The sequence below is a fragment of the Tachysurus vachellii genome, chromosome 19 (assembly GCF_030014155.1).
Source record: "Tachysurus vachellii isolate PV-2020 chromosome 19, HZAU_Pvac_v1, whole genome shotgun sequence".
In the NCBI taxonomy this organism is placed as follows: domain Eukaryota; kingdom Metazoa; phylum Chordata; class Actinopteri; order Siluriformes; family Bagridae; genus Tachysurus; species Tachysurus vachellii.
Window position 1 is genome coordinate 9,097,030 of NC_083478.1, and position 14,830 is coordinate 9,111,859.

General features: G+C 36.9%; 3 protein-coding genes across 3 annotated transcripts; 1 reads left to right on the top strand and 2 right to left on the bottom strand.

Annotated features, from left to right (window-relative positions):
* Positions 1-70: 70 nt before the first annotated feature.
* Positions 71-5,034, bottom strand: icmt (isoprenylcysteine carboxyl methyltransferase). Its single transcript, XM_060893855.1, has 5 exons — positions 4,802-5,034; positions 4,165-4,253; positions 3,860-4,029; positions 2,228-2,445; positions 71-861 (listed from the first exon to the last, which is right to left on the bottom strand). Exons 1-5 carry the CDS (start codon positions 5,018-5,020, stop codon positions 679-681), a joined length of 879 nt encoding a protein of 292 aa, XP_060749838.1. The 5' UTR covers positions 5,021-5,034; the 3' UTR covers positions 71-678.
* Positions 5,035-10,719: 5,685 nt separating this feature from the next.
* Positions 10,720-12,042, top strand: LOC132862309 (transcription factor HES-5-like). The gene is made up of 2 exons (XM_060894271.1): positions 10,720-10,908; positions 11,021-12,042. Exons 1-2 carry the CDS (start codon positions 10,846-10,848, stop codon positions 11,438-11,440), a joined length of 483 nt encoding a protein of 160 aa, XP_060750254.1. The 5' UTR covers positions 10,720-10,845; the 3' UTR covers positions 11,441-12,042.
* Positions 12,043-13,745: 1,703 nt separating this feature from the next.
* LOC132862460 (transcription factor HES-5-like) lies at positions 13,746-14,343 on the bottom strand. Its single transcript, XM_060894488.1, is given in 3 exon segments — positions 13,746-13,951; positions 13,953-14,135; positions 14,248-14,343. Coding segments are annotated over 3 exon segments (339 nt in total). The 5' UTR covers positions 14,311-14,343; the 3' UTR covers positions 13,746-13,858.
* Between the last annotated feature and the right edge of the window lie 487 nt (positions 14,344-14,830).

The following is a 14,830-nucleotide window of genomic DNA, read 5'->3' on the forward strand; positions in this document are numbered from 1 at the left end:
CTGAGTAAGTCCTTATAGCCATGTACTCTTATCAAAACGCAATGCATTTTGTCTCTAATAAAAATGACACACCATGTAAAATACAAATTTATTTACTAGGAGTGCGCTCAAGCTTTATAAAATAAAATCTGGTATGCGTCTGGTATATTTGGTATGAGGCAGGTTGAATGAAATATTGATTTGCAGTAGACTTTTCCTAGTAAACCTATTGTACAAACTTGCTGCAGTTTCATTAGCTTTAAATTCTAACCTGGTTCTATAACAGTTTAAAATAATAATAATGAACTGACAAATTGGACGGATGTGTTAAACAGGTCTACATGATTAACAGAGATGCAAAACAGATCTGAATGAAGATGTAAAGTATTATATGATGTATGAGAGAAAAGACAATGAGAATGGTGATAATGTAGGGGAGTGCTGAGAGACTTTATAGCCTTTTGTTTATGTGTGTATATGGTCTGTTGCGTCGAGGTAGAGGCTCCGCCCTGCTCAGAGTGAACCGTTGTGTCTCATAGCAGATCAACAGGCCAGTCTCTCTGCACCTTGTCTACTCATTTCCCTTGGCGTTAACGTGAGCCAGAAGGTCGGCGGGTGACCAGTTCACTCACAGTGCCAGTCCAGGAAGTGTCCAGGAGTGCGCTAGATGATGCCATGTTTTTCTCTTCGTCCCAGTCTTTATGAGTTTACCCTGATGCCTGAGATGAAGGGCAAACCTGTCGGGACTCTCTTTTTGTACTCGATGTAGTCCTCTCCAAAGAAATGGATAAGTGAGATCTCCTCTTCCTCTACACGTTCCTTGAAGAACCGCCAGCTAGCCAGCGTGTAGGCCAGAAGGCATAACGGGTTGCACAGCATTATCTACAAAAGAGTATGAATGCATTGTAAAAACATTTATTTATTAAAAAAAAATAATAATAAAAAGCCAACACATACCATCCACTTTAATAGGAACACCCGTACACCTTATTTAGACAGCAATCTAATCATTCAATTAAACTGTAATAAAATCCTGAAGATATAGGTCAGCAATAAGGTCAGCTAACGTCAGTAAATTCTGTGCATACTCTATAGCACCTGACACCAACCACCAGATAAGTCACTAAGATCACATTTCCCCCCCCATTCTGGTGTCTGATGTGAATATTAAGCGAAGCACTTCACCAGGATCTGCAAGATTTGTAAATAAAATAAGCAGTACAGGTGTTCCTATTAAAGAGGAGGGTGAGTACACATTGACACATGGATGGAGAAATCAGTAGCTCTGGACAAAGCAGGCTTCTGTGCTATTAGCCTTTAATTAGTAGTTTGCCAAGTCCAACAAACAGGAAAATATCTGATATGTAGCTATCATTGCACACACTGTCTGAGATGTGATACGGCTGACTGTAGAACATTTTTTTCTATGTGATTAAAGCAGTGCACACGTACAACAGATGACCATTAATGAATCAGGAACACACAAAGAGCGAAAAAACATGAACAGACAAAACATCACAGCACACAGACAAAACATTTGGCAACAACCGATGTTTTTCGCATAACATGAGAAACTTTGTTAGGAAAGGATAATTAACAAATTGTTCCTTTTCATTAACTAGCTAATTAACATGATATACTAATATAATAAATTAGTTATAATCATTTTAGCCTAGTTGATTAGTTGAAATTATGGGACTGGCAAACACACTAAAGCTACCACTTGCAAATGGCTACAGAACATACATTTACAGCTCTGTCCCAAATGACATATTACACACTATGCATTTCAACTATAAACTCTTCCGCTTAGCGTATACATTTTAGAGGGATAGTATCGACTCAAATAGAACAATAAAGTTTTTTTAACCCGGAGTATTAGCTGTTTCACAGTCGATGGCAAATGACATCATGTGGTGTAAAGTTGCTAGCTTCTAAAGAAACAGAAGACAATGTGGGCTAATTTAAAAGACATTTCAAAGTTGTGTTGTTGTCTATATTTAAAAAAAAATCTGGATTTAATGCCTCGTAACCCTGCCCCTCTTCTGCTATGTACACAAAGCTTGAAGTATTGAGTGAATTGTTCGATATTCCACACTTTTGGTTGAATATGTGCATCATCCGAGAACTTGAAGTGCACCTTGTCAGAATTTTTATTGTGTATTGTGTCGGAATAGTTTTATTTTTATCCTACAATAACAGTATAATTTTTCAGTAAGAACTACTGCTTTATTTAGCCGCCACATACCTGTGTACCGATGCTCCAGTAGAACCAACCCACATACGAGGGGTGTCTGAAGAAGGAATAGACGCCGTTAGTGACCAGCACGTGGCTCTGAGCTTTCTCGTTCTGCACTATGTGGTTGAAGTTGGATCCTGCTGTCAGCATCGCAGACTTGCGCAGACCTTCTCCACAGAACACTATCATTAATCCCACAAAACAGATCCAGTTCTGCTGCTTCAGCTCTGTCCAGGGACACATATTAATCACAATATGAAAAAATATACAGAAAAGTACACTTGAGCTGGAAATATCTCAAACATTATCATCCATCATCCAGACTGTTCTCTACTTGTTTTTCACAAGTTTAAAAAAATTTGTAAGGCTTTTAATCATATCGACAATTAACGACAGTGTGGCTGCAAACTTTCAATCCAGCTAAGAAGCAGCTATACCTAATTCCACTTGAACTTCATCTTCAATGGTTATTTTTCCTTTTTGGTTGGAAAAAATGCTGCAGCTACAACCAGCTTTTGTGCTGTGATTTGTTTATTAAGACATCTATGCAAATCGTCCTCAGCTGTGCCAATCTGTACATAAATGAAAGAGCTATACGATAATTAACACAGTTCATTATTTTATTATTATAAATGTATGATTTTTCTTGACAGAATTTGATTAGAAATCAATGATAGTACTTAATTTAAAAAAATTGTAACTATAGTACTGACTGAAACAGGTTTCCTCATTAGCACACTTTACCTTAAAGCAAACACAGATTTAATTTTGTGACTCAACAGACGATGTGGGAGGAGGAGACAGATTGGGGAGGAGACACTGTTTGACAGAACATGGCTCAAAGTTTAACAACATATTTTCAGTTCAACTGCTTTTCAAAACTGCATTTCAGCCAATAGAATGCAAGTAGAGTTGACTGCAGGCCTACAGTATATACCTCCACAACCACTGCGATACAACTGAAATTAAGACTTAAAAAATTAAACGTTTAATGTCACAGATGAATTGTCATACGGTGGCACATTTTTAAAATTCAGTTCCCCTGTAGTGGCCCAAATCTTTTTGCTACGTTCACACATACAGCAACTCACAGTGACAAACCGACCATGGATGTTCATTTTCATGTTATCTTGTATCTTCCGGCAACCTGTGACAGCAACCGTTGACAAAATGTGGGTTTGCCCAGCGATGCGACAAAGCTGAGGAAGGTATAACTTTGTATGTATGTAAATATGGAGCAACTTGGTATAGACAGTAGTGATGCACGGGTCGTCTCATGTCCCTCAGGTGACCCGCGGGTCGGGTTGGACGGGTAAAATGTCCCTTTGCTGCGGGCGGGCCAATAATTTCATAAAAGCGGAACCGCGGGTTGGAAAAAACCCGACTCGCACATCACCAATAGACAGACATAGTGGTCAGAAAGCTGATTTGTTGTGAATTGCAATGCAAGTCATCACTCACTGATAAACATTATTACTAAGGCAACCAGAAGTGGGGATTCCTAATGGAGACTTCATAGTACAGTGACTGGTGACTTGCAGTGGAAAATTTGCTGTATGTGTGAACGTAGCTTTACTAAAGACACCTTACATTGGTGTTTCCTTTCATTTGTCCCCCATCTGACAAAGCAACCAAACAGACCTGGAACAAGCAGCTTTTCCACAATAAACTCCATCCAGGAAGAGAAAGCTGCTACGGTGTATTCAACACTGTGGTTGAGCAGGAAGGAGTCTAGAGACAAACTGCGAGGGTTGATGATGGCTGTGACCAGGTATTCAGAGTAGTGGAAGAATGTCAATGAACACATGTACCTGCAGAAATGCAACACTACAGTTTAAACACTGCTTAGAGGCAGTCACATCACTCATCATACTTGATGCATTAAAAGAAATATTATAGAATCCTCAAATAATAGTCAGAGACAGAAATTTGAAGATGTCATGTACCAGCCGAAGTGTGTCCATGTTGTGTCTGTAAAACTTATAATCAAGCCACATCCGAAGACAAATCCTAGAAAGCAAGCTCGCACAGCGACCTACAGGAGAAGACAAAGGAAAATGTATGTATGTATGTATAAATATTTATGTATGTGCATATATATATACACAGTATATATATATATATATATATATATATATATATATATATATATATATATATATATATATATATAGATACACACACACATTATGTATACATGTGTGTATATACATATATAAGTATATATAGATATATACACGTATATATCTATATATAAATAAATATGTGTATATATATTTATGTATGCGTTTATTTAAAGCTGAATAAAAGCTGTGTACAGACAAAGTACATGCTAAGCAACACATCTGTTTATCTCCATTCCTAGCTAGCTACTTAATCCAATTAAAGTGGATTTATGTCACTTAAACACACTGCCAGCAGGACAGTTCAGTGTAATCTGCTGATCCTCTCACGACACATTATCCAGGTGATTTTATATTCTACAAAACACAACCATTCCAAACAGACACGATGTGCTGTGATGATAGTGATCCAAATAAACTGAGTGTAAACACAACACTTAGCCTTTTTAGCTTCTCTTACCTTATACAGAGGTCCCTTGTAAATGATTAGCAGGAAGCCGTTGATAACTGTAATATAAAGCGCAATGGCTATTTTTCCGTTCGTACCGGTAAGGTAATCGAATATCCAGTCAACATGTGAGCCATACTGAACAAACAGCGGTATTATTATCACGCCAAGACCTAACAAAAAGCTTGTAATACTTATCCTCCCTTCCAGTACTAACTTACTGCCTGCCATGTTGAAAACAGGTCTGGTGCAAAAATCTCGCGAGATTTCACATTCAATAAGTTCAGAAGGCGGGATTTGACAGAACACCACAGATACAATGGAGTTATAAACAGATTATTAAAAGTATATATTCTACATATTTTGAAATTGTTTATTTTAATTATATAAGATGCTTCATTTACAGACAAGATTTCAAACGAATGCCACTATCATTAATGCTACCATTAATGTCAGCAATGATTAAAAAGACATTTTAATAATAATAAATATAAATATGGATAAAATATCTGTAATATCTTTATTAATCCACATACCTTCAGAAATTAGACCATACATTTTTAAAAAGACAAAAAAAAATGTAGGTTTAATTTATTATTATTATTTTTTTAATCACATACAAATGTTAGAATACACAATCAACTCAAGGATTATATATATATATATAAAGTCTTCATTAAATTGAGACATAATATTTGATGAACCTCAAATTTTGTGTACCACACATACTCCTGTGTTGGATCTATGCTAGCTGTGACCAATTCGTAACCACCCGGTGGAGGCAACCTTGTTTAGAGCTGAAATATTCCAGTTTTTTGCAGAATTCATAATGGCATCGGTCATTAAATTAGCTGCTAGTTTACTAGGTGCAATGAAAGGTTTCTTTAAAACCTAAACTGATCTGATTTCTACATACAAACGTTAACTAACATTACTTTTATGTAAAATATGTTGTTTTTTCTGTTATAGGTTATGTACAGTACGTTAAAGATAACTTTAACTATTACATTTACCAGATACTATAATTACTAGTTTTATACTTATACCTTTATTTAAAAGGCAGACACATTGAATTTTGCAGCACTAAATACAAATTTCAGTGCAAGATTTTGTTTTTACTGTACAGTTCACAGTAAATTACTGTTCATTGCATAATACAGGTGTCATGAATTATACAAGTATTATACAACCTTGTGACAACATCCCAACCCTAAATATATTTTTTAATTCACTGACAGCTGTAAAAAAAAAAAATAATACAATAAATATTTTACAATGGAAATACAATTATCAGCTTTTGCTCTAGCATGTGACGGAAGCTAAAATCTGACCTTCAATTCCTTATGTTAATTTTTAATGTATATTCTAACTCTTTACAGGTGCTTATTTGCTGTGTGTCCAGAGGTATCACCTGGCTTGGCTAAACAATGTGATGCTGAGAACAGACATCACATTCTTATCTTATTTCTTTCTTGCTATAAGACATGGCACACAAAACATTTAAGCCTTTTCCACTTTCTGGAAGCAAACTGAAAGTTCACACGTACACAGACCTCTTCGTAGGGAAAATTGAAAACATTGGGGAAAAAACATATCTAAATAACAATCTGCTGTGAGATGGAAATGTCATCAAACTGGGTAATAGTGCTCTAATTGAGCCATAAAGCTTGACAACAAAGAAATCTTGCCCTTTTGGTGTTTTATTTCATCATTATTCAGGTAATTCTCTCCAGTAAAAGCATTGTTGCCAACATCAAATGTTATGATTTAGTTACCTGTGTCTAAGCAGAGAAGCTGGAAAGATTGTCCAGTAAAATATCAGAGATTTTTCTAAAGTTTAACCTGTGTTCTGCTGAAACAGTTCACTCATTTACTGATTTTCTGGTAGACAGGAGTAAATATAAGACTTAAATAAATACTAAAATAGCATCAATAGATGCTATTCAGATCTTCTATACTAGACCACTCACTCACTCACTCATTTTCTACCGCTTATCCGAACTACCTCGGTTCACGGGTAGCCTGTGCCTATCTCAGGCGTCATCGGGCACCAAGGCAGGATACACTCTGGACGGAGTGCCAACCCATCGCAGGGCACACACACACACACACACACACTCTCATTCACTCATGCAATCACACACTACGGACAATTTTTTTTCCAGAGATGCCAATCAACCTACCATGCATGTATTTGGACCGGGGGAGGAAACCGGAGTACCCGGAGGAAACCCCCGAGGCACGTGGAGAACATGCAAACTCCACACACAAGGCGGAGGTGGGAATCGAACCCCCAACCCTGGAGGTGTGAGGCAAACGTGCTAACCACTAAGCCACCGTGCCCCCCTATACTAGACCATCAGACATTTAAATTTTAGACTTCTACAAAGACAAAGATTTAACAATCTACAAAGACATTTTTACTGTTATGCCAGAAAATGTAGTATGTTTCTGATTTGCTCTCCTCACATGAATCCAATATCTGTCCACACAAGGATAAGTCTATTGAATTATATGCTGTCTAAATGATGTCAGGTCAGAACCTACCATTTATCTGCCTCTAGCTTTATTTACAGCTAAATGCTCACTTGCAGGTCTCTTGGTCAATCTTGCTCCTATCTTAACATTGTGTGGCACCAAAGTCACAATTAAGAAGAGATCTGAGCCAAAACACAGATAGGCACAAACAGGACAAGAGTACAAATGTCTGTTTAGACTCATTACATAGTGCCAACGCATTTAAGGACGTTGTATAATACTTTCGCAGAAAAAGAGTAAATCACGGGTAGAGCTGAAGTCTCTCAGCTTCCTTAATAGTTAATAATAAGACCTGATTAAGAAAACTCCTCATTTAATAAAGGTTTGCTTGTATATTATTATTTGGTAACAGTGTGTCTTGTCAATTTGGCATGTCTGACTTCATGATTATGCAATGTGAGGTTTTTTATAGCAAGGTGCAAAACACATGGTGGCATCATTTCAACTCAAATAATTTTGTAGCTGCAAATTACTGAACCTTATAGTCATTTTAGGTATGATTGTGCACGTAAGAGGGTATGATAGTGTGTGTGTGTGTGTGTGTGTGTGTGTGTGTGTGTGTGTGTGTGTGTGTGTGTGTGAAAGTATGATTGTGCAAGTAAGAGGGTATGAAGTGTGTGTGTGTATGTGTGTGTATGTGATATAGACACACATGGATACACACACACACACACACACACACACACACACACACAACAATGCATTTATTTATATCTCCAGTAGACTGAATAGAATGAATCGAGGTCACAACTGATGCTGCATCATTCACCAAAGCAAAAAAATCCCAAACCCCCTAAAATAAATAAATCATCGACTGTGTATTTGTTGGTACACTCATCATAAATTATATAAACATGTTATCAATCTAGTCAGCTAGGCAAATTCGAGTGAAAATATGAGGTGGAATCTGATATCGATTTTGCCCTCTAGGTGGCAGAACAGATCCGATTAAAGCTTCCGTTTGACAACATCTATTTTTGGACTTCCATGTTATAAGCAAAAAGTGTTGCTTGTCTGGTCATTACAAAAAAAATCTTAAGCCTAACTGAGATAAATTGATTTATCTGTATGTACAGTAATGTTTGTATCCGGCTCTCAGACTTTTGTTGACACTTGTATTTAGTTCAAATTATGACTTAAAATGACTTAAAATATGATATACAATGTAAAAAAGATGCGCAAAAATGAAAGAAGACAGGATTCTAAACATATTTTGTGGTTTTATTAAAAAGACTCATGTAAAGAAAACTAATACATTCATGCAAATATTGTTTTACCTAAGTAATATAAAATCCAGACACATTTATAACAGGTTTTGCATTTATCGCATACTAATGACTCCTTTGTCAAAGGAATATGGCTTTCATTCAAATCTTCTGCTCAACATTTACATGGGCTCCATGTTCCTGTTAACCATTTTCTTTGCATAGTATACTTAAGCTCTCTGCTGCTAGATAACAGTGGCTACATCCATCTGTGGACAAAATAAAAGCCCTACAGAGCTTTCTGTGTTACAAAATTAATCTGTCTTTACAAAAGACTTCACATGTTAGCCATGTTAGAATTTTTTGCCATTTCAGAGCAAAAAAAAAGAAAAAAAAGATTGTTTTTTTGCAGAAGAAGCATCCATTCAGTGAAATAGTATTTTGTTGTTGTTTGTTTTGTTTTTCAATCTTGTTGTACATCATGGCTGAAAACAGAGAGGGGTCACATCTTCATCTGGAGCAGGGAAGAGTCGCAGGGTCTCTCTAGAATACTTGGAATAACCATCATGGAAGATCGGTATCTTCTTTGGGGTAAAAAATGAGACTGTTTTATCCCAGAGGTCTGTGTGAGAGATACCACTGTGCATCTGGGCCTCCAACACTGTCTTGAGGTGCTCCATTCCATCGGTGCATTTCCTCTCCAAGGCCACAAGCCTGCATCTGACAAATCAAAGCACACCGCTGTGAGTGCTATGCTTCACTGGGATGCGTACAAAATACCTCCACATGTTTCAGAAAACTTCATAACAGGTCTTAAAATGTACTAATAAATAGTTAAATGCTTTTTTAATTAATATGCTGTGCAACGTACCTTTTTTCCAGATCTTTCATGATGGCTGGCTGGCTGGAGTTCAAGAGTGAGGTGGTGATGTAGAGAAGAATGACTCTTGGCTGTTTTGAACCAGCATTTATACAAAACCAATGACATTTAATGAGATGCAAGTTCTCACACTTTTGAGCCAATCAGCAAGCATAAAGGAAAAACTGGTGCAAGGATGAATTGCTTGGAATAATTGGTGCACAATAGCTAAGAATTAATAAGTAGGTTGGAGGGGATATTTTTTCATCCCTTGGTGTCAATCAAGAGTTAAAATCATTGTTGGCAAAGCAGCTCTTAGTGTTGTGAAACACAGAGGTAATTCATGTTGTCAGTGATGTGCTGTGGGAAAAGATCTGAGCAAGTCAAACATTTGTCCAAAGTTACAGTGAAGTACAAGGATCAAGAAATATAAAGCGTAATGAAAAATGATTTTTTTTTTACCACCGTCAAGGTAGCTGTTATAGAATATATAACTGTTTACTGCAAACCAGTTCTTATTAACACAGGCTGATGTTTAAAGATATCTGAGTCCCTCATACTGAGTGCAGATTGTGTAGTCTGTGGGTAATAACTGAAGAAACCACTCCAGATGGCTGGCCTGGAGGTCTGGAATGGGGGGGTTTACTGTTTAGCTTTGTCTAGTGGGCCACACTTTCTTTGTGTTCAGTTTCAATGTCATGAATCTAGAAGTGTGGGAAGTGGTGTTGCAGCACCGCTCCCACGTTCCCGCTGCTGAAAGAGGAGCATATGAACAAGGGGTAGACAGCAGGCCAGACAGCTGTGTGTCTTTAGGAGGCCGATGGGTTTCAAAAAGTCTGGTTGTGCTGAAAGAGGGAAAGTTTCCAAAGTCGTAATACATTTGAAGGAACTGAAAAGTAAAAGGATTCATTTATTATGAAGAATTTGTACTGAAACAAAAAAAATCTTGTACATGAAAATCTAAATGTAAAATATTATGGAATAGATAGATAGATAGATAGATAGATAGATAGATAGATAGATAGATAGATAGATAGATAGATAGATAGATAGACTATATTTTAGTACATCTGTCTCAATTTTAGTCAATTGTTTTAATGTAAGAATTCATAATTGAACACTGCTATCAAGCAGCAATTTAAAAATCCTGCAAGATCACTGGTTTCCCACAATCAAATCCACTGAGTGCTTTATTACCATCTTCTTAAGACTCTTCACCTGCTCTCTTAAGAAAGATTCATTGTTTTCTAAGTAATTATTGAGCATGTGGCAGCTTGCTGTTCCTTAGTCCCTTCCAAGCTCTCTCATTGGCTGCAGACTGTGAGAACCTCCAGCAAACCCAGGACTCACACATTCATATGGAGATTAGAGAGTATAAATAGAGGAGGGAGTGAGAGAGAGCTCAGCACAGCTCAGATGTTCTCCTCACAGACAGCAACAGAAGAAACACAGCCATGGCTCCTACAATCACTGCATCAATCATCAACTCCAACAACCTTATTCCACTTACTAATAAGGTAAATATACTAAACCATGATATTGTGTACAGTGTCATTTCTGATTTGAACAACATTTGAATATTTATTTGGTCGAACAGAGTTTTAACAAATCTTTCTGTTGTGTCTGTAGCTGAGAAAGCCGATAGTGGAGAAGATGCGTAGAGAACGTATCAACAGCAGCATCGAGAAGCTCAAGTCTCTGCTGGGTGGAGAATTCCTAAAGCAACAGCCAGATTCCAGACAGGAGAAAGCCGACATCCTGGAGATGACACTTTGTTTCCTGAGACAGCAGCAGCAGCCACACAAGGAGTCGAGCTGCTCCACTGTAGCTGATGAAGGCTACAGCAGGTGTGTGCAGGAGGCCATCAACTTCCTGTCTCAGTGTCAAGTACACACTCAGTCCCAGAGAAGACTGCTGAGACATTTCCTCACCATGCAGCCTTCCATGGAGAAGAGCAGAAGTGTCGTTCCTCAGCTCAGTTCTCCAGCCTGCCAGATCAGCAGCAAAGAGGAGACTCCAGTCTGCAGTGGTCTCTGGAGACCCTGGTAGAGCCACATGGACACTTTACCATTAGGAAACTAGCTTACAAATGTCACATTGGCATTAACTAGGTTTTCCATAATGTGTATGAATATTTTTGTCCAATTTTACATGGACAGAATATGGCAAGTTGCTTTCCTTATTGGAAAGCATGTGTAGATGTTTACATCACTATGTTTTGTGAAACTTGAAAAAATTGCACATTCTAAGTATGCAAGAAGAACATATCCTAAAATATTTTATGTTTCTGTTTAAGAAACCACTTGCTAATGCTTTTTATATGAACTCTTATTGTATAAGAATTCTCTACTTAAATCGTGTCAAATGATTTTAGTCTAGTTTAGTTTATTTCATCTGTTATTCAGATTTATTATAAATAGTTAAGTGTACAATATCTGTGATATTTTTAAACCAGTGCTTTCCACTCCAGTGCCATGCAACTGGAACATTGTGACTGTAAGCATTTATGATTTTCAAAACACCTTTTTTTATTCTTGAGAATATAATTAATCCAGCTACATTAGCTCTTATATTAAATTCTTTGGTGATTTAACTGCAGATGTCAATTTTTCCAGACTGGAAAGGTCCTGAGTTTGCCTTCTGTGAAGGTCTTGGATGATGTGTTTATTTATTTGTAAGTGCACAAAATCATTCTTACAACAAAAAAATTCTGAAAATAAACTGTCAGATGGTTGACAATCAATATGCTCACTGTGAATGGGTGCTTTTTTGGGCCTCTGTAGAACAAATGGATAGGCTTCTGTGACACAAGAAAATTCCACTTTCAATCTCAGTCACAAACTTGGAAAATTGGGTAGGACTTTGTCAGGAAGGGGATCTGGTATAAAATGTGTACCAAAATAGAAATTTTGACTGTGGAGAAACATCTTTAAACATCACTGTATATCATTTAAACATCACCTAACATGTTCACACTTGGTCTAATTTTTGTATTTTGATTAAGGATTAATGACTGTGTATTTTTGTGCCTGTATAAACACAGCAGATGGACAAGCAAACTGTACTCCATCACATCTAGAGCTGATCTCAGTCCAGTTTTGTGTTTCCACAAAACTTTGCAATCCACGTTTTTCCTTTCAAAGTAGTCTCAGTCCGTTTTATATTTGCTTGCAATTGTGGCAATACCAATTATGCTGTTGAGATTAAGCAGTTAGGCAGTATTAAGATATGCATGTATTTTATATGCCAACTACTATACTTACATGAGAGCTATACAGTAAGTGGTTAGTTTAAATAAAGCATGTTCTCCATGTTGGTTTCTTTTTTTTTCCCTAGACCCTTTTGTTATTTGACAATTGATCACTCTGAATTTGCAATTAGTTGAAGCATGAACAAGTGGTCTGAGAGCTCATGATGGTAAAATATTTATGACCTTAAACACCAATGACATCTATAACCACCTATAACTATAACTGCATTTATAACTATGAATAGAGATCAGAAAACACAAACTAGCTGTCGGCGACAAGTGCATTTTAAAACTCAAAATGGTTTGTTTACGGATTTTAATTTAAATTTGAACTTGCTGCTCTTTATAACTTGCAGCACAGCCCTGTTGATAATTTCCCACATCTAAATCTTGCTCTAACTTAAAAATTGCAATGACAAATTTTAAGTCAGTGTAAACTTATAAAGAATAAAAGAAACCAACAATTGTTTTCATATGAAAGGTGACAGAGTATGCAGCAGTGGACATGCTTCTTCGAGCATCCTTAAAATAATTACAGACTTTACTTGTAACCATAGAAACACTCTTCTAAATAAAAAATGTTTATTATTTATAAAAAAATTGGTGGTTCAATAAGAAATAATCATTCAAAGACCATATTGATTGTACTATTAGAATTTATTTTCATTATTTTGGCAAATTCACATTCACATGATACAGTACATGGCCTTCACTGAAAGCAAATAACTTCTAATAAAAGCTTGAACTACTTTTTTCAGTTAAAAGTTTAATCCAAACAATCAAACAGTTAAACAATCCCCAAGGCACTGTGGCAGAAAGTTTACACCCAACATGGGTTTTAGTAATGCACTCAAAACTTGATGAATATAATCATTCTTCTGGCATTGGAAGAAAATAGAATGGTTTCAAAAATTTAGAAAAATCTACATATGTTTTCTTTCAATGAAAGCAACTTAGATTTTGCAAACAAAATGTTAATGTCAATGCAACATTAAAAAGGTCATTTGTAAACCTATTGCAAATGCAGTATTTTGTTGCTCAATATGAGCTTTACTTATACAATCAAAGTAAAAAAAAAAATGTCAGACGTATGCAGTAGTTCCTGCATAGAAAGTTTGAGGCACAGTAATAAAAAAAATGTTCACATGCTTTTCCAATATGAAAGAAACGTGTCATATTCTGTCCATGTAAGATTGGACAAAAATATTAGGACACATTTAGGAAAACATAGTTAATGCCAATGTGTGTGCTTGACACTGTGACAGGACGTTGATGGCTTCCTGCACACACCTGCTGTAGCCTTCATCAGCTCAGCCTCTTGTGTGGCTGCTGCTGCTGTCTCAGGAAACAAAGTGTCATCTCCAGGATGTCGGCTTTCTCCTGTCTGGAATCTGGCTGTTGCTTTAGGAATTCTCCACCCAGCAGAGACTTGAGCTTCTCGATGCTGCTGTTGATACGTTCTCTACGCATCTTCTCCACTATCGGCTTTCTCAGCTACAGACACAACAGAACGATTTGTTAAAATTATGTTCGGCCAAATAAATATTCAAATGTTGTTCAAATCAGAAATGACACTGTACATAATATCATGGTTTAGTATATTTACCTTATTAGTAAGTGGAATAAGGTTGTTGGAGTTGATGATTGATGCAGTGATTGTAGGAGCCATGGCTGTGTTTCTTCTGTTGCTGTCTGTGAGGAGAACATCTGAGCTGTGCTGAGCTCTCTCTCACTCCCTCCTCTATTTATACTCTCTAATCTCCATATGAATGTGTGAGTCCTGGGTCTGCTGGAGGTTCTCACAGTCCGCAGCCAATGAGAGAGCTTGGAAGGGACTAAAGACCAGAGAACTGACCACATGCTCAGTGAAGTGTGTATTATTCAGGAAACAATGAGTCCATCTCTGGACAGCAGGTGTCTGAAAGGGAGTTCTATGGGAAAGTGGAAACCTCGACTGAAAAATGGCTCTCTCACTTGATATTACATGGATAAGGCGCGTGCCATGACATGCCAAGACATGCGTCACTCACATAGTTTATATTTAACAAATGTGGTTAAATGTCTGTTTATAAAGATAGATTGATTTAAAGAGTGAAAAGAATATGAGAAATTCTGCAGTTAATCAAACACTTCTGTGTAGGATCCAGTTCCATTAAAGTTCAGTGTTTTCATCAAGCAGATCCAAATGA